This window comes from Apis mellifera, linkage group LG4, assembly GCF_003254395.2.
Source record: "Apis mellifera strain DH4 linkage group LG4, Amel_HAv3.1, whole genome shotgun sequence".
Taxonomy (NCBI): Eukaryota; Metazoa; Arthropoda; class Insecta; order Hymenoptera; family Apidae; genus Apis; species Apis mellifera.
In genome coordinates this window covers 9,106,452-9,132,056 of record NC_037641.1, presented here as the reverse complement: position 1 = coordinate 9,132,056, position 25,605 = coordinate 9,106,452, and the positions used below count along the sequence as shown (strand labels likewise).

Below are 25,605 nucleotides of genomic sequence, written 5' to 3'. Positions count from 1 at the left end.
CGTTAATACGCATTAATATGAAAAAAAAAATATGATTCCATCTTCTCTCGTTCCATCTTCATTCATATTCATAAAACGTGCTCGCATATACCGCCCAATTCAACGAATAAATGTCACCTTTAAAATCGAGATCATTATTTGAATTAATTTACATTATTGTATAAAAGGTCCCGTTTCAATTCTCTATTCAAAGAAATTTTCTCCCTTCCTTTTTGTCAAAGCGGTTTTAAATCCTTACGAAGAGATTATTTTCCAGCACACAATTAAATTAATTAAACGGAAAACTTTGCTCTCTCCTCTTTTTTTTTTTTTTTAATAAATGAAATTATATTATTTTATCTTTAGCAATTTTCTTTATTAACTTTATATTTTATATTCGTTTCAACGATCGATTGAAATTAACTCGATCTTAACAATTTTTATCTTAACAATTTCTTAACACTTCTTACAATAGATATGCAATTCGCGACTTGGTAATTCATAACTTGCTGGCTTCGAATAACACACATCCCATATCTCAGAATCTGAAACTCTGCCGTGGAATAACCTTGCGACGCGATCGGCGAGGCGAGTGATGAAGTAAGGGAGTAACACAGTAATGACGAAGGGTGTTACCGTGTTGTAGAAATTAATGGAGTGGGTGGAGCGCATTGTGCAACCATAGACAGATGGGTTTCGGTTGGCAGAACCCATCGAATATCGGTCATTGACATTCAATAGCCTGCGAAGGGAAGTGCGCGATATTTGAGCGTGGGCAAAAGTGGTTGAAATTAATCAACTAACTTATCTTCTTATCGCGATCGTGGCGAAATATTATTCTTGTGCGAAAAATTGCTCGACATTGGAGAACGAAAAAAGTTCGCCCATTTTTTTTTTTTTACTTTTTCCTTTCGAGAAAATTTCTACTTGCCGTATAAAAGGATAAAGGAGAAGAGAAGCTGATAAAATTGTTTGTTTACGCGTTGGAAAATGGGAAAATTGAAATTAAAAAATTGTCAAAATAACAACGCACGATTGTCGAATAATAGAGAGAGAGAGAGAATAATATTGTTCTCTCTTCTGGTTCTGACACGTTATTATTACACACCCTTCGACTCCCTACTCTACGACATATCCACGATTTCGCTTCTATTTACTTACGGGATAGGAGTGTTTCTTTAGAAGATATTTGAAAAAAGAAATGTTGCTGCTTCTATCTAAGAAAAGAAAGAAAGAAAGCTGTTAATAAAATTTACAAGCCCAGTTACATCGAATATATCTCGATGTATATATTCGACGCAGGGGGACTCGACATTCAACATTCCATGGGCATTTCCACGGTGGAAAAACTTTACCAGGTTGAAGATCCTCTCGGTGGCTCTTGGAGCACGCACGTTTACATCAAAAGCCTACATCCAACGACGTAGAGCATTAACGCTCATGATGGAAACCGTGATCTTCCTTCTCCGCCCTTTTCATTTCTCTTTTCCAAGGGCGCCACATTCAGAAGAAACAAGAAGGGATGCCGAAGGGTAAACACGCGTCGAAAAAAATAACTCTAACTCCCCGAGATAGCGATAGCACGTGAACTCGAATCTAAAGCCCCCACGGTCACGGTCAACGGATCCTTTATCCTCCACCTGCGGATTTCGTTGAATCCGGTAAAACGATTCGAGCTAGTATCTTTCCAGATATTATCTTCTACAAACACTCTATACATATGTATATAAAGGGAAAGGAAAAATCATTACAAGGATTTCTTTTTGATCCTAATAAATAATCTTATCCGCGACAAGAAATTATTCCGAGACAATATAGAATTTCTTGTATCAATTATACAACATAATAAAATAAAATTCATACTTCACGTTCTAATCTAAACAAGTATTCCCAATTATCAGATATTTATGAAAAATTTAAATAATCCAGAAAATAAAGTATCTAAAGAGTGAATATTGGATCATTGGTTAAATCTCTCCATTCGTAATTCAAAACGATTTTTCACTTTGCAATAATGCATTTAATTTACGATCTATTGATTACAAATTTAAATACACGTCATCCCTCGATATCCCCAAATTGGATCAGCTGACTTTAATCCCTGGAACACCTCGTTAACGAAACAATAGACACTCTTACCTCGCTTATTTCCACCACAAATGTCAAAAGTCTTAGCTCTTTAGCGAGAGATTATACCGGCCTTGTATCGAGCCGAGAGCGATAATCCCTCTGACAAGGATGACGCGCTGCGTCGAGCTGAACGAAGACAGGGATCGTTGCTCCACGTGGTGGGTAGAGGGGTATAGATATAGTATCAATGAAGCACACGTGAATGCACGCGCGCACACACACGCACACACACATATACAAGGAAACGAAAGAGGCCGGTAGACGTGCAAACAGTGCAGACGACGAAAAAGGGCGCCAACCTTTGAAAACGGGAGCGGAATAAGGGATGGCTGGGTCCCGAGCAGACCTTCCACAGCCGCGCGATCACCGAGGGCGATGTTTACCCTCCACCTGCGGATTTACTCGTGCATACACGGAACAGCACTCCGGGGTAAAACGCATCTCTTCGAGCATCCAGGAACGTCGAACAGTGTCCATTCGTCGGGTCCGTTCTATGCGGCCGGCCAGGTATATACCGGCCGACGATACTCCATTATTTTACCGCCATTAAAAGGCCTTTGCCCTTTCTATAGGCCGAAAACCCCTTCTATGGGGATTCCTTTCTTTGGGAGGGATCATCCAATTTTGAAATATGCCACCGATACCGTGCCTCCAACGATTAATCCTCGAAAGTGTCTGGTAATGGTGTTGATATATCGATAGGATATTGATCGATAAATGCTTACGACTTTCGAACATTTTGACTTTGTTAAAAAAAGGAAAATTCGGAGGGTGTCGGTTTAAGTTAACATGTTTGATTTCTCTTACAAATTTGGTTGATTTCGCTCAAGGGGATGAAAATAGGTTCTTTTTTTTTTTTTATTTTTGAGAAAGAAAAATTGGTGATCGACGATGTTGATAAATCGGGTAAAGCAAAAGAGCGGTGGATGGCTGGCTCGCAATAAACGAATAACGAAAAACAAGCGGCTGGTATAACCTTTGTGTCTATAGCTTTGCCACGATTCGTCGAATATATATTTACCCTCCACCTGCGGATTTACTCGTGCATACACGAAACAGCACTCACGCTGGAATCACATATCTCTTTTGCATCCTGCCCCCCCCCCACTCTCCCCCGCGATCCTCCCTTCCTCCCCGTATCATCCGTTACTATCCATTCACGCTGTCCATATGGTATTTGTCAAATAATCAAGCAGCATGTCAACTTATACTTTGCATGTACACAATCAAATCAACGTGTACAAACGTTATTTCGATACTTTGATGCTGAACCCTGTTGTAGGAATAACGAGAGACGAACGAAATTTGCGCAGTGCGTGTCATTTAAAATGTAGAAAAATATATCATATCAGTTGTTATGAAAGAAATCAATTTTAGCAATTAATTATTAAGGATTCGAATCATTAGTTCTTCGTATAATGCTGTAAACAAATATATTTGATATCCTCGTGAATAGCGTATTAATTAATTGTTGGCTCGATGAGGCAACAATTTTGCATACGTACACAAATCTGATCTCTTGTTATCGTATCCATCCATTTTCAACTATATAGGATTATATTATTCTTGTTTTGTATCATAATCTTCACAATCATTATCAGAAATATAATAATACACAGTTTTTAATTTATAATTAATGGTAAATATGTAAAATTATAATAATATATTAAGAATCTTTAGAATTGATCTTTAGAATAATCAATAATTATCAGTATACAATATTTCCTATTTTCTATTTTTGAATTTTTCAAAGTCTACACGAAAAATCAATTTTCATAACATTTACTCGTTCATTTTAATATAAAATTATAACAAACATGATAAGAATTTTTATATTTTGGATATTAATCGATATACGATATTTTCTATCCAAAGCAAAGAGCAATAATTTACCCAAGAAAAACGATTCCTCTTCAAGATCAAAGTAACATATCCTTACACTGGAAAAATCAATTTCCAGATGGTCACAGATAAAACTTTAACTCGTTCATTTTAATATAAAATTATAACAAACATGATAAGAATTTTTATATTTTGGATATTAATCATATAATCAATAATTATCGATATACGATATTTTCTATCTAAAGAGCAACAATTTATCCAAGAAAATAGGCAAAACGATTTTTCAAGTAACATATCCTTACAATTTTCAGATCACAGATAAAACTTTAACTCGTTCATTTTAATATAAAATTATAACAAACATGATAAGAATTTTTATATTTTGGATATTAATCATATAATCAATAATTATCGATATACGATATTTTCTATCTAAAGAGCAACAATTTATCCAAGAAAATAGGCAAAACGATTCTTCAAGTAACATATCCTTACAATTTTCAGATCATAGATAAAACTTTAACTCGTTCATTTTAATATAAAATTATAACAAACATGATAAGAATTTTTATATTTTGGATATTAATCGATATACGATATTTTCTCCAAAGAGCAACAATTTACCCAAGAAAAACGATTCTTCTTCAAGATCAAAGTAACATATCCTTACACTAGAAAAATCAATTTCCAGATGATCAGAGTTCGCCCTTTAAACAGAGCGCGCAGTATGAGGAAACGTTGAAACACAGATGACGAAAAACACCAAATTATCCTCCGAAAACAACGATCGCTTTTCGTTCCTTTTCGTGAAAAGATGAAGCGAGACGGACTCCTTGAAGAGGTGGATTCTCGAAAGGCGCGAGTGGAAGGATCCCGGTGTAAACACGATGCCCGTATTCGCGGGGACAATAAATAATTTCTCGTGGCGAGGAGCAGCGTTCTTTTCCACGCCGCGTTGATGTTATCTCGGGTTGGGCGTGGGCTAGAGGGAAATTAGCTTGGCGCGGTTGACGAGCGCATGTTCAAAATCCCACGGCAAACGAGCAACGATAACAGAAGCCTTGGCAAAAATGGGGAGGGTGAAATTTTTACGCGACTTTTTCGCTCCCTAATTTCGTTACGTGTAACCGTCGCCCGTTTTTCAATTAAGCCGTATAGAGATATTATCCCTCCACGGGACGTTTAATGCTTTTATCGTGTGACGCGTTTCCCTCCGCTTTCCACTTTGCGCTTTTGCGAAGATACAACGAATGTTTAATTTTTTCCTTTTTATGTTTATATGATTATTATCGTTTCTAACTACATATAGTGTGAATAGCAATTGTAACCAATTGTAGCCAATCGACCTGAAATATAAAATGAAGGGTAATATTATTTTTATACTTAATATAGTAATATATACTTAATATAGTAAGTAGTATAGTAGTATAGTATAATATATTAGGTAATATTACTTATATATAGGTAATATATACTTTTAGCTTGCTATTTATCGAATTGGGATCGAATCAGTAATGTATGTATGAATGAAGCGTTGTTACCAAACGGAAATCGTAAGCGTTATACGTAAAAAAAAAAATGTGCTTGATCCAATTTACGAGTGAATACTGTTACTGTTTATGGTAGCCGCGAAATGGCTCCATTTACTTTCACTTGTGAATGTGTGCGTTTTATTCACGGCACCAAGAGGAAACACCGGTGTTTCCTTGGATATTTTTCTTCGAATTTAGATATTATTATTTTTTGAATGTATTAAAGTTGTATATAATATTTGTTCACAGATAAATTGTATATATACGTCACGCACAAAATTCGAAGAAATTTAAGAAATATATTCCCTCTTGCTTGCGCATTACGCCAACACAATTTTCCAACACATCTCCTTTAAAAGCGGTAACTTACAATTTACGCGCACCAAACACTCCGCTCTCTCTCTCTCTCTCTCCATTCAACCGTACTCCTTTCCTCGCGCATATACCTAACGTAATCATTGAATTACACGTGTGCACCTGTTCTCCCGAGAGCAGTGCTCTAAATCTCGTTGAATTTTTCTTTCCATCAAAAGACGTCCCAAATCCAACAAGATCCTCCTCCTCGTTACCGATCCTCTAATCCCATCTTCGCGAATTATTACGTGCACGATCAATAGAGAATAGAGTCAAGCTCCATCGAAATAAAGTTTTTCAATCTACTCGCAACGTATTCCTTGCAAATTATCGAAGCCAACAACGATGAACGTTGAAGGGATCTCGCCGTGGCGAGATTTTTTCCCTTCGTACATCCAATTTGGTTAGTCGGCCATCCCTGTGCCAAGAACTCGGCAGACGCAAGGGAGTGTGAAACGCGACTAGCTAGGGAAGGGGCGTTTTTTTCTTTCTTTTCTTTTTTTTTTTTTCCTTTCAAGAAAAAACGAAAACTCGTGCATTAGCTTGAGTGCAGGCCTCGACCTTGTCTACGACTACTGTTTATCTTGCTACTTGGCGTCGATGGGATCCGACGTGGCGCGTATACACGTACATAAACAGCGTGTAACGCGATACACACGAGGAGAGGACACGCGTAAAAGGGTGTTTATGGCGAAAGTTGTGCACTGTACACATTGGATGTTACGTACGGCCATCCTATACCCTTCCGCCCGTGTCACCGTCAACTATCCTCTTTGAATTAGGGGCGCGTCGAATTAAAAATTTCTGTTTGCACCGGTCTCGTTGGTCCAAGATTTCGAATACTCTTCCATCCTTTCTTCCTCTCCGAAGGATAATCTGATTACCGAAATTAAACTACGTTTATTTGTGTAATTCATTGATATGTGTAAAATAATGAATCATTTTTATTCTGTGAAAAAAATAATATTTTTTTATTGAGGATCTTCGATTTTGTTGAATTTAATATTTTTATCGATTATTTTTCCTTTATTATTATGACGCGTTAAATCAATTATTCGAAATCATGAGAAGAAAAAGAGTTTTTTAAATTTTCTTTCGTATAACCATTGAATAGAAGTATTTTGGATTTTTTATCAATTTTTAATTAATCCTTCTTTTATCATTATATATATATTAAATCAATATGATAAACGAAATTGAATACAGAATCGATTGTTCGAATCTTTATTCCCTCCCGATACCCGTTCGAAGTTATATGTCACGACGATTAATGGCCCTGGCCAATGACAGTAGGGTAAATTCAATTAAGGAAATGGCTGTTGGCGATATGCAAATGCGCGTATCAAGTTTTATGGTGGAAAAATGTCGCCACAATGGGGGCCGCGTACATCCGTATACGTATTTTACACATTACGCATGGCATTATGCCTCAATATCTGATTATAATTTTTCTCGCGTCCGCATTTCAGTTCATTAGAGTGTTGAAATAGCGTGGAAAACTATTGCGACGCGAAATATATACGATACGAAATCTGAATCCGTATCCGTTTTCGATCTCTAAGCAACGCTAAAGAAAAACTTACTCGTTTTCCGACCGAGGGATGAAAGAATGCGTAATACAAGGAACGTATTTCCACGGAATTTGAATTTAGAAAAAGAATATGTATACACACTGTATATGAGTGTATACACGATTCTTCTTTTCTTTGAATCGCATGCTGGCACGCTCCTTTTCTGCGGTTAATATCGCGAAAGAGATACGATTAGTTTCAGCTCGCGTGGATCAGTTCTCCTGTACAATTGCGAAACAGGGAACTGGGGAACTGTTCGCGAATCTCATAAGAGTTTCTCTCACGGAGACATCAAAAGGTTCCACGATGAATACCGGTTTCAATGGTGGTCGTGATTCAGTTTGTTTTGTGCTCGCGTTCCCTTTATTTTTAGGTTGAAGGCAAACAATATTCACTAGAGAGGGGGAGTTAGAGAAACATATAAACTTGATAAAAGCGAATGCGATATCTCCTGAGACGTGATATTTTAAAGAAAAAAAGAGTGAAGAAATATGATTTCTAGATATCATAACGAAGCAAAGAAAATCTATGGAAATTATTACAAACACGTTATTCCATGTGTTAAAATGTATGTAATTTACGTGTATAATCAGAATTTTAATTGATTTATTATTAACACGTAATTCCTGTCTCTCTCTTCCTCCCTCTTTATCTCCAAGTTTTACCATTATTTCGTTGCCAAAAATCTTGTTATCTCTCGCCAAAATTACATCAGACTGTTAATTAAATGGGTCACACGAAATTCCACACGGAATTTAAAAATAACATCCGTTCCAAGTGGAAACTCGGCATATTCCGTTTAATCTTTTGGATTCGATCTGCAACGAAGAAAAAAGAAAAGAAAAAGAAGAATCGTAAAAATTATCTCTCCTCGTGCAAAATTATTTTTCTGATGACATTGGTTACATATCGGTTTAATACAATGGAAATTTGTTAAAAATCAGGGCTGTCTTAATCGCTCGCCCTCCACCGATTCCCTTTCACCTTTGTCCCCCGACGTACGCCCTTTCGTCGGATACGGCATTGCTCTCGGACAATGCATTTTCCAAATACGTGACCACGTGGCCAGGGTTGGCCGAAGCCAGACCCTGCAGCCGAGAAACAATCGGCAAACGTTCGCTGCCGGGTTCGACGAACGAAACCTGTCAAATACAAAATCGATTAGCGAGCTAACTGGATGGAAAAAGTGCAAATATAAGTTTCACGAAGAATATTCAAATATTCCGCCCTGTTTCAATATTTTTCCACCGATCTCTGGATTGATATTTCATCGAATAATATTATCGGACGAAATATAAGTCGCGCAAACACCGATACACCGGGTGTACCTGTGTTATTTTTCGGCCAAGTATCGGCGTGCAACGTAAATTCCTCTGCCCCTTCTTTATCGAAAATAATTCATCGAATAATTTGAAATTATTTCTTAATTGTCTTTCGTATTCCTTCGTTGATTCGTTTAATTTTAAAATTATTATCTCGTGTAATATTTCGATATATCAGTTTCAGGCAAGGTATACCGAGATACACTTGTTTCAATATTGCTCTTTCCGTTGCACAAGTATCGATATAATAGTTTCCACGAGACGAGAGTTTGCGAATGTTTGCTTTAACGTGGTTTACAACTTTAACCTAAACTCCATTCGAAGAAATAATATATGCATTTATCAAATCGTGGATCGATCAAAAGGATGAAAAATATATAAATATATAAATAACGAAATTTTTTTAAAAATTTATATTACTCCGCTGCTCGACTCGTCTCAAGTTCTCTCGCTCGTAGCTAATTCTCCAGTATTTTTAATTATATTTTTACTTAATTCTCATAAACATATATATATATATATATATATATATATATATATATATACACAATTTCTAAATAGGTTTTTAAAATGAATTTGCAACTGCAGAGAACAGATATTTCTGTCTCGTTGCATTTCTGTGCTACGTTATAAAGTTGTTTTTCTTCATCTTCATGTGTGCTACTGAAATTGTTTAAATTGCAAGACGAATAATTTTAAAAGTTGAAAGAAAATAAAAGATCGATACCGATCTTAATATATTAGTACGAATACGTTGGTGGCAAAAACTAGATTGATTTCTCGCATAGTTGGTCTAACTGCTTAGACACCAGTTAAGAGGCGTCCCTTCTGCTCGAGGATTAACAAGTTGGCGCAAGTTTGCACGAACTCGTAACTATGCGCGATGTTAAGGAAATTTTAAAGGGAAGTGGGCACGTACAACTGCTATTGTCCCTCAAATTTCTCCGACAGGGCCACCCAACTTTTCTTTAAATTAACGCAATTCTACGGTAATTGTCCAACCGAAAACAAAAAAAACTTTGGATCTTCTTTAAATCTCGTTTCTTCTTAAATTTCTTCCAACATATTTCTCCCGTTCGTATTTTTTTATTTCTCGCAATTTTAAAGAGTCGCAAAGCACATCTTTCTAATTAACTTGCCGCGCAAGATATCAATTCAGGATAGTAGTATAGGATAATTAATTCAAAAATAACGCGTATGGAGTAATTAGTAATTTTCATGGTAGACGTGTCCCATTTCGAAGCACAAACAATATCAATTGTACAGTCGATATTAACGCGCGTGATAATAATCGTAATACGAAGGTTAAACCAATCGATTTTATGGTTTAATTAATACTCAAATCGATTATTGTTCCCGTAATGGCCGGTTATAAGGACCGACCGCCATTCCTCTCGAATTATATACGAATATGTCGATTAATTAACCAACTGAATGAATTATATCCACTTCTCATAACGAATTTTCCATACGAATTATCGTTTCACCCCTTCTAAATATCCTTGTTTAACGTTTTCTTATTTTTGATTGAACGAACTTTCGAGAAACTATTACATATATTTATATTTTACTTCTCGAAATATATAAAATTATTTATTTTCAATCTCAAAATATTTTAAAATCCTATCGTTCGATTAAATCAATCTGGAAATTTCTGGAATCTGATTCATCAAAATTTTCGCGTTTAAGGTAAAAATTTGAACAGGAAAGGAAAACTCGCACGATAGAAACGCAATCGAAAATGCAAGAATGTCGCCTCTCGCGATCAATGCTCGCCCAGGGCCACGTTTATCGATTCTCGCGCGACGCACATATTGCACACACATTATGCAAATATCGGCGCACATAATAATTCACTGTTTATTGAAACACGGGCGGGGGAGGGAGGGAGGGAGGATTTCCTGATTCCATTCGGAACACTTACGTGGGCTACACGTAAAATTAGATTCAGAAATTGGGCGAGTTGTTAACTTGGATTAACGAAATTACGCGCGAATCTATTTCTACGTCTTCCAATTAATAACGATAATTGGTGTCGCGTTCCTCTAACAAACCTCGCCGATCGTTAGGATCGGTAAACAATCGTTGTCGAATTGTTATTTATGAATGCTAATTTGCAGCTTCGTTTCGATTCAACGTTTCAGTTGTTTTAATACCGTCAATTATCACAATAAAAATATCGCGATACACGGATGATTGAAATAAAATTAATTTTTGTAAAGGAACGATATTATTTTTAATGATTAATTTAAGAATTAGAATCGAGAGTTGATTGACAATTCGATAATTCTAATGTTAATTTCAATTTCCCGTTTATATTGACACAGCAATTAAATGGAATAATATATCGTCTAAATATTTTACAATTTCCCCGATTGTCTCGTTAAATGGAAACAAATTGATACAATTTATTCAACTTTCATTCATAATACATTATATGTATTATGGTAATGAAATTCATTTAATTAATTTAATTTCCGCTCGCTCGTGTTATTATTATTATTATTATTATTATTACTTATGGGAACGAAACATAATTATTAAACGTAGAATTAAAACGAAGAAATGCGAAATCGAAAAATCGGTTAGACAATTAATCGTGTTTCGTCGAAACGAAATTTTAATTATTTGTCCATAAGAGAGAGAGAGAGAGAGAAAGAGAGAGAAGACAAATAAAAATATTCTTTACAACGGAAAAAAAAAAAAACAGAGGAGCATAAAACATAATTGAATGCGTATTCCTGGGTGGGCAAGAAGAGAGACCGATCAAGGGAAGGACGAAGGATTTTTTTTCTTAGAGCTCGTTAAAAAGTTCCACGGCGGAAATGGACCGCGGCGAGCTTCGCTATGGAATTCCGGGGTATCCAGAAATCCCGAAGGAATCCCATTGCTCCCTTTACGCGAGTTTGCTGCATCGACACCTCTTTTAGAAGATGGTAATGGAAGGCGACCGCCATTTTTTTTTCTCTTTTCCTTCCTTTCTCTCCCTTTTTTTCTTTTCTTTCCTTTTTTTTTTCTTCTTCTCACCACCACCTTCGACCTCTTTAATAAGAAAATATTCTTATCTCTGCATACATTCGAACTTTTTAGGAACAATTACACGGATCGTTAAGTTCTGACTACCTCCCTCTCCCCTCCCCCCCCCTTCTTCTTTCCTGTCACTCTTAAATGTAAGAAAGATTTATCACTCGTTGTTGAACGTGAAGGTAGTAAGGTAAGGGGGAAGAAAAAAATGGAAGATTGCAAATTTTTCAGTTATATATAATTCTTAGAATTTAAAATATTATGCATTTATTTTTTCCTCGAAATTTCGTACAATTAAAATCAATCGTTTCTCGATATCGATATAACGTAAGTTCAAAAAATATTAATTATAAGTATCTTCAAGATTGTCAATTACCATAGAATTAGGTGAAAATGTTTAAAGATGGAAAAAAGAAGAAGAAGAAGGTTGTACAACTATATTCGCATTTTATATTTTTCTCAATGAAATATAAAAAAAAATAAAGGATAGAATTATTCCGGAATAACTAATTTGATTCGAAATTAGACAAAAAGATGGAAAAATATCGGGTGAAATCAATTTGGTTTCCTCCACAAGTGGGCGATTGCCGCGTTGAAAATAGGAAAGAAAATAAGGAGGGAAATGATGGATGCGGAGGAACAAATATGGACTCTTACAAGAGGAGAACCACGATCTGTGTATTCACTTGAAGCGGTGACTGTACGTGCGGAAGATATAAACGATGCCACAGAGCAGGGACCATCAATAACTTCTCCTTCATCTGTTCCCAGCCTTTTCCCTTTGTACAGGAAGTACCGTCTCCGCCTAGGTAAACCGTTGTCCTTCGTTCTCGTATTTTACAACGCTCTCGCGGCACATACGGTTTTTGAACCTTGCGCCTCGTCCTTCTATCGCCCTTATCGCCCTCCTGCATTCGAGATCACGCGTGGAATTTTGATGAACCCTCGTTGATACTCGTTATGCGAAAGTAGTTATCGATAATAAAGAAGAAAAAAAAAAAGAATGTTTGTCTATCTGTCTGTCTGTCGAATCTCCTGTGCTCCTGTTGTACAGAGAAAATGTTGGACGTTGAAGTTGAAGTGATTTTCGCGAAATTTAATCGCTTAACACTGGAACGAGATAAATATCGCGCGATTATTTCGTGAGAAAACGAAAAATGCGATGGTTAATCTTCGTGAAATGTACTTAATTAAAAAATGTATAATAAAAAAGGATGCTTTCGTTTTGTGTTATTTCGTTGGTTGATTAAAATTGTTTCGTTCGGTTTTGAAAAGGTTTCACCTTTGTATGTAACGATGCAAAGTTTACACGCAGCAGTTTCACAATACGTGTCCCCTTCCTTTATGGCACTACGTCATTAAATTCCAGGAACTCATTATATTGTACTCCACAGTTTACAATTTCGCTCAAACGTGTCTCCCTCGAATTAAGAATTCTGTGTATCTACGCGTGCAAATGTGTGCAACTTTTTTTAAAACGGATTTATTCGCGCAACGACGAATCAAAAAAAAAATTCCTCCTCGTTTCGAACACTTCGAAATATTTGAATATTTTCATATCTCCGTCTATTTCTTAGCTACACCTTTCTATAATCCACCATCGTCGATAAAGAGACACGCAAAAATCGAATAGTGCCCTTATACGTTCCTCTTCTATAAAAATCATTTCTACGTCTCTCACGTAGAGGTTCGCCATCGTGAAAACATGAAAAATTCAAGGAGAGAGAGAGAGAGAGAGAAAGCGTTTGGGTCCCTGAAAATTTGTTCCACCGCGGCGTTCCTCTCTTCAATTATTTTTTCCTTGGTGGGTCTCTGGTGGACGCGACGCGGCGTGGACGGAAAGAAAGGAGGGTGGTCGTTGGAAAATCGATGAAAATGGTGGCCGATCGTCCAATAACGGGGATATTCGAACGAGTTATTTGCGGTGCACGGTGCGTGTATAGTAGTCGCACACGGGTACACACACACAAATATTTTCCATGGGTTTCCCCCCTCGATATAAAAATATTTTATGTCGCCGCGCGGATCCATGATGCGGATGCGCCAGCTTATAAACATTATGCATACCGAAGCGCACACGTACACACGTAGCATACTGTAAGGGGCAGGCTGTATAAAGCATACGTGACCTCACGTCCCTCGTAAGGTTCCAGGTGAGAATACGTCCCGTGTGCTGGTGTAATCATAATTTTTCGACGAAAGAATTCGTCGAAATATAATGCGCCCTCTTTCACGTTCGTGGAATTATGAAATCGGGAGAAGGAATACGGAATGTTGTAAATACGCTCGATTTATTAACGCTTTGATCGAAAAATAAGCTTCCTTTCTTTTTATGAATTTAAGATACGTTTATATCTCGATTTAACGAATCGTTTATAGACGAAGGAATAGGAAACGTGGGATAGAAACGATGTTCGATTGATCGAAGAGGGATTTTAGAAATTATTGTATTTGAAACGATACTCGATTGTTTCACACGGATATGAGATGTATCGAATAAGAGGACAATTTAATTTTATTTTGTATTTTTCTCGGTGAGAAAATGTATTGTGGAAATGTATAAATGTTAAGTTATTAAATATAAAGTACAAAGTATACAAAGACAAGGAAGAAGTAATAATAAGAAGGAAGATTGCAAACACAGCCAGTAAACAGGCACAACGGTAAAATATTCCAGACGAAAGAAATGGCGCTTTGAAGATATAAGGTATGCACGGTATAATGAAACCTGACTGATCTCGAGATGTTATTCATGCCTCGAATAATTCCTCGAAAATGTACAAATTTATAAATATTGTTCCACAATTATCTACATATTTGCTGGAAAAAAATTTGATATTTAAATTTTTATTAAATTATTATTAATATCATGTAAATTGACAAAATTAATATTCTAGCAATAAATTTTTAATGATTGCTAAGATGGTTTGATAACGAATATAATTGGAAATCCATGGCTGACTGTCGAATGATTCGCGGTTTAAGTCGAACAATATCTCGAAATCGCTTGAAAGTTCGAAAGCAGACTTCGCGCGGCAGAAACGACCAACTTTCCGGCGGATTTTTCTGCGAACGGGAAGTACGGCTGTGAGCCATTAAAAGTTCCATGTTGCTGAACGAATTCGATGAACGAAACTTCATCTCGGGTTCGAAAAGGACCGAAGTGGCCAATAATTATGATTTATTTCCTTTTAGTCGTTACGCGCTACCGTGTTAATCGAGACAACGCTATAATGCTTCACTTCTTGCGGTTGAATTAATTATCGAACTATTTCTGAGAACAAGAAACGATCAAATCGTAAGATTTTACGATAAATCGCGAGAAAATGTTAGCTCTCGATGCTTGAACATGCTTTGTTTCTATTAATTTGCTATTTATTTTGCATACTGTATTTTGTAAAAGTGTGGTTTAAAATAAAATATCAAAAAGTGTATCAAAGTATCATCAGCATGATGATAAAGGCAATATATAATTACGTATAAGACTGATAAAAGAGATTAGATTTACATTTTGAAAATATTTATTACTAAATAATTTTTTTTTCTAGAAAAAAAAATGTGAAGTTAATTTTTCTAATAAAAAATTATTGTTTATATTTTACGTGATCAATTTTAAGGTTATGCGCCAGAAGTGGTTGGTAAGAAATGGCGTACTCTGTCGACAGTTATTGAAACTAAGTGTTATAAGATGCAATGTCTTACGCACGTCGGTACTATAGGCAATCATTTTCTTAAATTAAATTATTTAATCAAATATAAATTTTTCTAATCCGTTTTATCATTATCGAAATGATTAAAAAAAATAGTTATAAATTTTTATAATATTATAAACTATAAAATAAAATATAAAAATAATAAAAGAAAATAATCGATCTTTACAATTTACTTATAAAACTTACGAAATTTTAATATACGTTGTAAAAATATTTTATTCTTTTTTTTTTTTTTAACAAATAACGATATTTTCTATCGCCACTTTGATTCTCCTGTCATCCTACATCCATTAGATCGAAGATTTACCGTTCTTAGCAACGAGCTGCAATATCTCTGACACTCTGATAAATTTAAATGATATTTATGACTTATCCGATTTAATGAGGATGCTATTTCTTTATATATTCGACTCGTATAAATCTCATTGATTTAAGGCATAGATTTAACAAGAAAAACTTAATAAGATTTACATAATTATATTTAGGAGAGAATCTTATAATAAGATAGTCCTTTCTCTATATAATCTACGTATAGAATGTCTAATGCAATTTTGTTCAACCTTACGTGTCATCATTATAAGCGAAAAGAGAGGGATCAACAGATCTCATATGACTTCCCGTATATTCTTCACCCTCAACACAAGAGGTGATGCGTGGAGATGGAGGAAGCCCACTTGTAAGGTTTAAACAACTTTGCTACGAAAATAAGGAAACGTACAAGATGTACAAGATATACAAAATCTTTTTATTCTTCGATCTTTTCACCATTCTGAGTAACTATTGAATTTATTGTTATAAAAAAATCGAAAATATTATTCCAATTAAAACCATTCCATGTGAAAATCTCTTCCACTGTAACATCTTCAAAAATATTGAATCTTTTTTTTTTTTATTACAATCCACGATAACCATTCCAATTCTTAATTTTCGAATATAAAACGAATGATTTCTCTTTCATCGCGTATCTCTAACATCTCCAAAAATACTGAATCTTAATTAATCATTCCAACGAATTTTTAATTTTCGAATGATTTCTCTTTCATCACGAATCTTCCACTGTAACATCTCCAAAAATACTGAATCTATTTTTTTTTTATTACAATCTACGATATTATTAATTAACCATTCCAACGAATTCTTAATTTTTGAATGATATCTCTTTTATCTTTAATCTTCCACTCTAACATCTCCAAAAATATCGAATCTATTTTTTTTTTATTACAATCCTCGATATTATTAATTAACCATTCCAATTCTTAATTTTTGAATGCAAAGCGAATGATTTCTCTTTCATTGCGAATCTTCCACTCTAACATCTCCAAAAATACCAAATCTATTTTTTTTTTTTTTATTACAATCCACGATATTATTAATTAACCATTCCAATTCTTAATTTTCGAATATAAAAGCGAATAATTTCTCTTCGCGAACGATAAGCGATTTTTCTATTACCGGTCCATGGTCCGTGATCACCACGTGGATTTGCGGACACGGTTCAAAAAGAAAAAAAGGGCGTCGAACACTTTCTGAACACGCGGCGGCGAAGAAGCGGGGAAGCAAGCAAACGGTGAAAACTAGTAAGAAGGCATAAAATCGCAAAGAGAAATTCAACGACCCCCGTGGATACGTGTATAACGCAAGATAACGCTGGGTGTCGCAAGAGACGTCGCTATTTTATGCTTGAGAAATGTTGCTTGCAGACTGAAACGTAACAAGCTGCTTTGATCTTTTTGACCTGGCCCTACTCCTTCCAAGTACCATTATTCGGTAGACATTTTTATTCAACGTATATATTCAAAGGGGGTGAGGGAGGAAAGTTTGAAATTACCATTCGTTTTGTAAATAACGACGGTGGTAAACGGGGGAGAAAATTGTTGATACTTTATCGTATTTCCCGATATTAATCTCGTTTGATTATTTCTAATATGAATCCACCCTATAATTGTTACGCTTGCCACTTATATTTATACTTTTAACTTCAGTGATGAATCTTTTACGATGCAACGTGACATGAAGATGGAGTATTCGAGAGGAAAAATATTCGTTTGAAATTTTAAAAACTCGGATCCTCTCGCATATATCGTTCAAATTTAAATTTGAACATGTTGAACATTTTATTTGCATTCCTTTCACGAAATACACGAAAAGTGTACGTAAGTTGACGTACATAAAAATATAAAATTTATCGATTTTATTATTAATTATAATTATTTTTTCCTTCTTTTGTTTTCTGTGTTCCAGTGCGTGCAAATGGCGCACGCGTTGAGGCGCATCTCGTACGCAACCTGTGAACCTCAGCACGCACAATTCAGCTTCCTCGCCCGAGAGCCTAGGGCGCACTTCAGCATACAATATTGTCACTCTTTTATCACCGAATCTGCAGAACAGGTTAGTGGATATTTTTCATTCTTTTTTCTTTTTTTCAGTCTCGTCTAGATAAAATTCAGTTTCTATTTAATTGCGATTATCGTGATAAAAATTATGAAAATTATCGTGTTTCTCTCGTCATCAAATTGGACACGTTGGTTCAAGGAAAAAAAAAAAAGAAAAAGAAAAAGAAAAGAAAGAAAAAAAGGAAGAACGTTAAAGCGAAATAAAGAGAAATAATGTTTCCATGTGTCTGCTCCGTCATTATATCTACGATTGACACGAGTTGCAATGACGCATTCCGGATGGGAAAAGAAACGGGAGGGGGGAGGGGAGAAAAAGAAAAAAAAAAGAGTCGCAAGTTGTCCTTGGTGATATTGCAATAGTGCATCGCCATCATCCAGGACAAATTGCACCGGCACACGGAAAGGGTGAAAGAAGCGCGTGTAGGATATTACTCGTCGTAAAAGATCTATGCGAATAAATCGTGCATACGCGTCGTAAGTTGTTCGTCGTAAGTAAGTTCCGTTTCAAAAATCAAACATCGTTCTTTCAATGAATTTCTTTTTTTTTTTTTTTTGAAGAAAAAAAAGAAACGCAGAATCGATCGTTTGAATTTCATTTTTTTCGAATCTCTCGCTGTTCGAATAATATTTCTTTTCTTTTCTTTCTAGAAAAATAATATTAAAAACGTATTTGATGATGTTTAAACGAAACCCGAATATTCAATATTTTACATACGATATGTTAATTAAAAATAATATTAGTGATCTTTAATAAAGAAGAATCTCGTGTAATATTTTAAAGATAATCTACGTAGTAGAAATTGGATAATGATATAATTATGTAAATAATTATAATATATAAATGTATATAAATAATAATAATATTATCGATCGATTAGATTTAATCGCAAATAACGCGAATGAGTGACTTCTTTATATCGAGTAATTTAATAAAGGAAACGATAAAAAAAGAAGAAAAGAGAAAGAAAAGAAACCAGTTTGAGATTATTCGTATTTGAAAATTGTCGGGAATGAAATTGTCCGTGGAATGGAAGACAAGGATCGAGTTTAATTATTATATACTCCATCTCTCGTGTACTTATTATACCGGCACAATCTATCCTCTGAAAGAGGATACAGGCCTATTCAAGTTCTACAAAGTGGCGAAGCCCCATCGAAAGGTAAAAGGAGTACTTGGACTTAGAGGATACTCTTTGCACGAACTACTTTAAATCGTTGGTTCAAGTTCCGGTATTGCGATTTTATGTCTATGATGCTAATATTTTTATATTACCGATCGCTCCTTTTAATCCCTTTCATCTCCTCGATGTGGAGAGGAATGCTGCTCGCAGAGATCTATTAAATGCGAATAAATAATCCAACATATCAAAGATATTGCATTTATTATTTTTCTCTTTTAAATTTGTCTTCTTGCCGCGCGAAATTTTACGAAATTTTTTTTAATAATTTCAATTGATTTTTGTTTAAAAAAGACATTTTGGACATCTTTTATCCGAAAAAAAAATTCGGAAAAAAATAGAAACGTGATATAAATTCAATATGAAAAATTTTGAGACATGAAAAAGGTCAACGCGAAAGAAGAAAAATTTCGAGGACGAAATTTAAATTTTTTAAATTAAAGATTGAAAACTTAGCTACGAGATTTGGATATTCGATAATTATGGAATCAAAAATTAATCTCATCACTTGATATAATAAATATTACTGATATGACAAAACTGATTCAACTATTGAAAATAAATTGCCCAACAATACAAGAATCTTGTATACTACGTTTGCATACTATCATACGACCAAAGAGACAGAAAGCTAAACACGAACGAATCGAAAAAGGAAAAGAGGGGGGAGGAGGGTACGGTTACAGTAAAATATAGCTATAAAGACAATAGTCCTGTTTACAGCTCATTGCATTGTCGTGCCGCCATTAACGTTGCCATTCTGAGTGGTAACTACTCGACACATCGCAGAAATACACGAAGCAACCATCCTGCAACCCTCATCCGGAACTCGAACATGTCTTCTTCCCTCTCTCTCTCTCTCCCTCTCCATTGCGCCATCGTTGAACGTGCATAAGCGGCAATTATGCAAACCGAGGGTCTTCCATAAATCGTCACTACTGACGATTAAACAGAAGTGTCGATCGTTGCCCTCGAAATCAGTGATTTCGATTGATCTTTCATTCGCATCGATTGAATTCTCGAACTACGAATTAATTAACGCGGGGTTGAAAATTTCACGGCTTATATTAGTGTATATACGTGCATAAACGTGTATAATCTCCCTCTTTTCTATATACTTTTACGTAATAGCCAGAGTTCATTTGTATTCAGTCACAATGGAACTATAATGTTTCGTAATTGAAGCAGTTTCCCCGGAAGAAAATTAATTCCATTCGTACGAATTCGAATTTAAGGGATGCGCGTTCTCGATCTTATTTTTATTATATTTATGTAAGTTAATAAGATATCTTTTTCTTTGATGATGATAAAAATGATTGCTTTGATAGTGTGTATTGTATCGTTATTCGTGATATCATTGTGATTGCGATATTGCGTTAATTATAAAGAAGAAAGTTTGAATTACTTAATTATTTAATATTACGCTCGTTTCATTTTTTTTTCTAATTTCGTAATTATTTATGGTTGCGATGATTTTTCTTTTAGATGATCGATTCTTAATGAATGTAATATTTATATTATTCCTTGGAAAAAGTTAAGTTTAATTATTATTTTAATTATTTAATTATTCTTCTCTCAACAATTAACAACAATAATAGATTTTGAAAACTGAATAAGGTAAATTTCGAGCAGGATGTATACAGGATATATTTTGTAATATATAAGTTTATTCAAGAAGTATCTAACCATTTAATATAAAAAAAAAAAGAGAGGGAAAATTATAAAATAATTATAATCTCTTAAGGCTTCTCATAAAAACGTGAACCATTTCATTACAGTTTTTTCAAATTTCTCTAATATTTGTTGTAGGAAAAATTGTAAAATTTCTCTTCACGAATTATTGAATTACTCGAAATTACTTCCGTGATTTGTTCCCGAGATATTCAAAATGGCTGGATGTTGTTCCGAATGCGTGCTCGAGTACAATTTTCTAATCTATTTTTCCGGAAAGCAACGTTTCCAGATACTTCGTGCTTTGGTAAACACCAACATCGTAAAAATAAGTTACGAAACCACGTTATACAAGGTACAAGCTGCACGTACACAGCAAATTTCAAATTAGATTCCCCCGTAGATAAGATCTCGCGGAGGGAAAATTTATTCTATGATTTCCATACGCATCCATTCCGGTCTCTTCGTTCATTTCTTCGTTCAAGTTTTAAAAAAAAAAAATATAAATATTTATATATTCCTTCTCGTCCAATTTTTATTCTACTCTTAATAAAATGTTACGAGAGAGTAGATAAGGATAAATCAAAATTCAACTTCTAAAAGAAAAATCATCGCAACCATAAATAATTACGAAATTAAGAAAAAAAAAAAGAAAAAATGAAATGAGAGCGTAGAGCGTAATATCAAAAATAATTACGAAATCCTATTCACCGAGGAAAGTTTCTTTCAGGCGAAACTTTCCAATTGAAATTATAATAGAAGGAACAATAATACCACTCTCCCTTTATAAGAATAAAACAAGGAACTATCCGTCCTCCACAGGATTCCTCCAAGAATCGCTAATTACAAAATTAATACCGAAGTGTCGATAATTAATTCTTTCCAGGTGAAGTAAAGAAAAAAAAAACAAAAAAAAAAAAAGAAAAAAAGGAAGAAGAAAAAAAAAATATTCAAATTAATATTATTTTACCGTAGACAGTTTCGCTCGGGAAGATGCGGAGAAGACGGTCTTTCGTTGAATTTTAATTGGTTAATTAATTAGTAACGAGAAACTGCTCTCAGCCAGGATAAATAAACGAACGATCCTTCCAGTTGGAAATTGCCTTTTCGTTCACGTTCGATAAACAGATAGATCCTCGCGAGCGAATTAACGCGACGAATTTTCCTCCGCGAAAGACGCGTAAAAAATTATCGCGGACCTTTTTTGCCTTTTCTCCTTCTTCCTTTTCCCTTTTTTTCTTTCTTTTTTTGTTTCTTTCTTTCTCCACGAGAGAAGTAATTTGTCCGAGAGAAGAAGGAAGAAGGAGCAGTCCCCCATTAAAACTTCTCGAAAGTGTAACAAACGTTCTTGCTAATTAGATGTCCTCTCGTGTATTTCCTTGTTCGTCAGGGGGCGCCATATTTTCAACGCGATTTGTACGTGGCGGCAATTAGAAGGAACAAGGCGCATAACAGAGAGGCGGCGTATCCATTTTGCCACCATGTTGTCTCTCCTCGCGCCTGTCTTAGCGGAGAGCGAGAGAGGAGAACATTCTGTTCTTGTAATTTCAGTCGGTTCACGTGCCACGGACAAATTACTTTTCACCGTGATGATGCTTACGGAGTTTAATGAAAACGCGCACGATGCGTGGCAACAAGTATCTTTTACCTTTAATCCCGACTAATTGTTCCACGTTTCGCGTTTCAATTATAATGGGGGGAAAAAAATTGATCGTTAAAAGATGATTTTAGTTTAGTCTCTTTTTTTCTCTCTCTCTTTCCTTCTTTCTTTAGTCCTTCATTTAGATGGAATTTTATTTTTAAATTTCTCGTAAATAGATTTTAGTTTAGTCTCTTTTTTTAGTCCTTCATTTAGGCTGAATTTTATTTTTAAATTTCTCGTAAATAGGGGATCTTATATAATCATTTGACGTAAAGGTATCATCGAGTCAATGATATTCGATTAAAAAGATCTTGAATTGGAATATTGTGATCGATCAGACGAAATTTTTATTCGATCCGGGAATAAGTTGCAAATTGGAACGCACTTGCAAGCGGAACGTCAAAGCGTGTTAAACGATGATTAAAACCGATGATTAAGAGCGTCGTATACACGATTCTATCGCAATTAAGGCGCCTCTGAAATCAGATAGCGGGGTTAATGAATCCTCCTTCTTAACGAAGGATAATTCGTGCAACAGATCCCACAATGCTTATCTCACGGATAATGATCTTGACATTTTCTTTCGGGTATTACACTCTTGCGCGTAATATCTATACACGCGGGACGCTCCCATCATTATCCGCTATCCGGATCCTCAATCTTCATTACATCCTCGATTATCTGGAACAGCCTTGATTTTCGAAACCAACACCGGTCTCTAGTCGCGTCTTTCGAATACCACGATTAAATCATTACTTAGGGTACTTGCATTTATTTTCACTAATGTAAAATGTGGAAATGTAATGTGGAACGTTGAAAATTTCATAAATTCAAAAAAAAAGAAAAAGGGAAAGAAAGAAACGATATTATATAATTTTCTAAAAGCTCGGATTCTTTTTAGAACTTGGAAATATTAGAAGGTAATTTCGATTCCTTATTAATAAACATAGGAAAGAAAAATTCCCTAGTAAAAAATCTATCATCCTTACAGTATACTTGCATCTGTTTCATTAATGTGAAATGTGAAAATGTAATGTGGAACGTCGAAAATTTCATAAATTCAAAAAAAAAGAAAAAGGGAGAGAAAGAAACGATATTATATAATTTTCTAAAAGCTTGGATTCTTTCTAGAACTTCGAAATATTAAATATTATTTCGATTCATTATTACAGTGTATTTTCACTAAGGTAAAATGTGAAATATAACATGGAATATCGAAAATTTCACGTTTCATATATTCAAAAAGAAGAAAACAATATTATATAATTTGTTAAAGATTCGGATTAGAACTTCGAAATATTAGAAGGTAATTTCAATTCCTTATTATAACATAGGAAAGAAAAATTCTCTAGTAAAAAATCTATCATCCTTACAGTATACTTGCATCTGTTTCACTACGAAATGTGGAATGTCAAAAATTTCATAAATTCAAAAAAAAAGAAAAAGAGAAAGAAAGAAACAATATTATATAATTTTCTAAAAGCTTAGATTCTTTCTAGAACTTCGAAATATTAAATATTATTTCGATTCATTATTACAGTACTTGCTTTACTAAAATGTGAGATGTAACATGGAATATAAATTTCACGTTTATTCAAAAAGAAGAAAACAATACTATATAATTTGCTAAAGATTCATTAGAACTTCGAAATATTAGAAGGTAATATCGATTCCTTATTAATAAACATAGGAAAGAAAAATTCCCTAGTAAAAAATCTATCATCCTTACAGTATACTTGCATTCATCTATTTCACTGTGAAATGTGAAATATAATGTCGAAAGTTTCACGCGACGTATTTAAAAAAAGAAAAAAAGGACAATTTGAAAAACTTAGATTCTTCGAAGATTATTAGAAGGCAATTTCGATTCGTTATTAAAAATTATAGCAAAGAAAACTTCTCTGAACACACAGAACGTAACTACACGATATTTTCTATTGTGAAACAATAAAAATTTCGCATTGCGAAATAGCAAATACAGTAACGATATTACATTAACAGCGGAGTGACGAAGTTTCTTATCGATTCCGAAAATCGCGAGCCTACACGAAAAACCGTAACGATGGATTACCAATCCAATAACGAATCGGTGGAAGGGGATTCGCTAATTGGACGGCGAAGAAATCAATGTCCCGAGTTATTCGGCCACGCAACGAACGAAGTAAATGGAATAAAGGCAAAGCAAGCAGTTACACGGATCGGATTCTGCGATCGTCCGGTCGTTGACACGTCTCTCTCTCCCTCTCTCTCTCTCTCTTCCTCTGCGCAAAAATCTTCACCAATCGGCGATGGTACAGCTGTTCCATCCAGCAACAGAACCAGGAACAGCTTTGAGGAAGTCTGATGATGACCGACACATCGGACACGATTCCATTCCGCAAGCTTTCGCGTGTATTTCCCCCCCCCCCCCCCAAGCTTTATCGGATTATACGAAGGAGCCGATCTCGGCTCCTTGGATCAATTAATCCAATCCCGACTAAACGCGATATCGACGCCATCGATCGCCAATAATTATCCAGCGCGCGCCCGCTTTTCAGAATTCAATCCGTTAATGCGAAACTTTTATTGTGCAAATTAATTAATGAATGTTCCCCGTTAAAATTGTCCTTGTACGCTGGATAATGGCCGCGCAGTTCGACCAACTGTTTGGAAAAATTGCGAGTGAATTCGGATCAATTCTCCATCGATCGAATGATTATCCGATTTAAAACGTGTAATGTATTATATTTCGAGCGAGGAATATTCGTGAATATTTACGACGAGGGAAAGGAAAGAATGATTGTCGGGTATTCTTTATGAGATTGATAATGTTACTTTGTTGATTCTGCGAGAGTTTGATCCAAAGTTTCTTTAAATATCTTTTTGGATAAAAATTATAAAATTATAAAATATTCGTTCGAAAGAATATTGTTCCTTTTTTCTTTTTTTAATCTTATTGAAAAGATCGATATCCTTTCAATCCTTGGATTAATATCTCAAATATCAAAGAGAGAAAGAGATAAATGTTAGTGAAATATATTTATAGATGATGAATTAAAAAATTGTAGCAAAAGTTGAAGCACTGAACGAGGCTGTACTGTACTAAGAATAAAATCTTGTGTGTTGAAGCTCGCATCAATAATGAATTCATCACGATGCGATTACAACGGTAGTTTATGCGGTTGGAAACAAAAATTGCTCGCCAGTATTCATCATCCTCATCGTGAAAACCATCGGGATATGCAACGGGGGGACGGTCTGGATGACTTTAA

General features: G+C 34.9%; 1 protein-coding gene across 5 annotated transcripts in view; it reads left to right on the top strand.

The window, feature by feature from the left end:
* LOC408803 (tensin-1) overlaps positions 1 to 25,605 on the top strand; it is a 247,322-nt gene that overhangs the window by 177,064 nt on the left and 44,653 nt on the right. For all 5 annotated transcript variants that reach the window (XM_026440250.1, XM_026440248.1, XM_026440249.1 and 2 more), the window contains one exon: positions 17,712 to 17,858. In XM_026440250.1, coding sequence (XP_026296035.1) covers positions 17,712 to 17,858 — 147 coding nt within the window. The remainder of the gene's footprint in view (positions 1 to 17,711; positions 17,859 to 25,605) is intronic.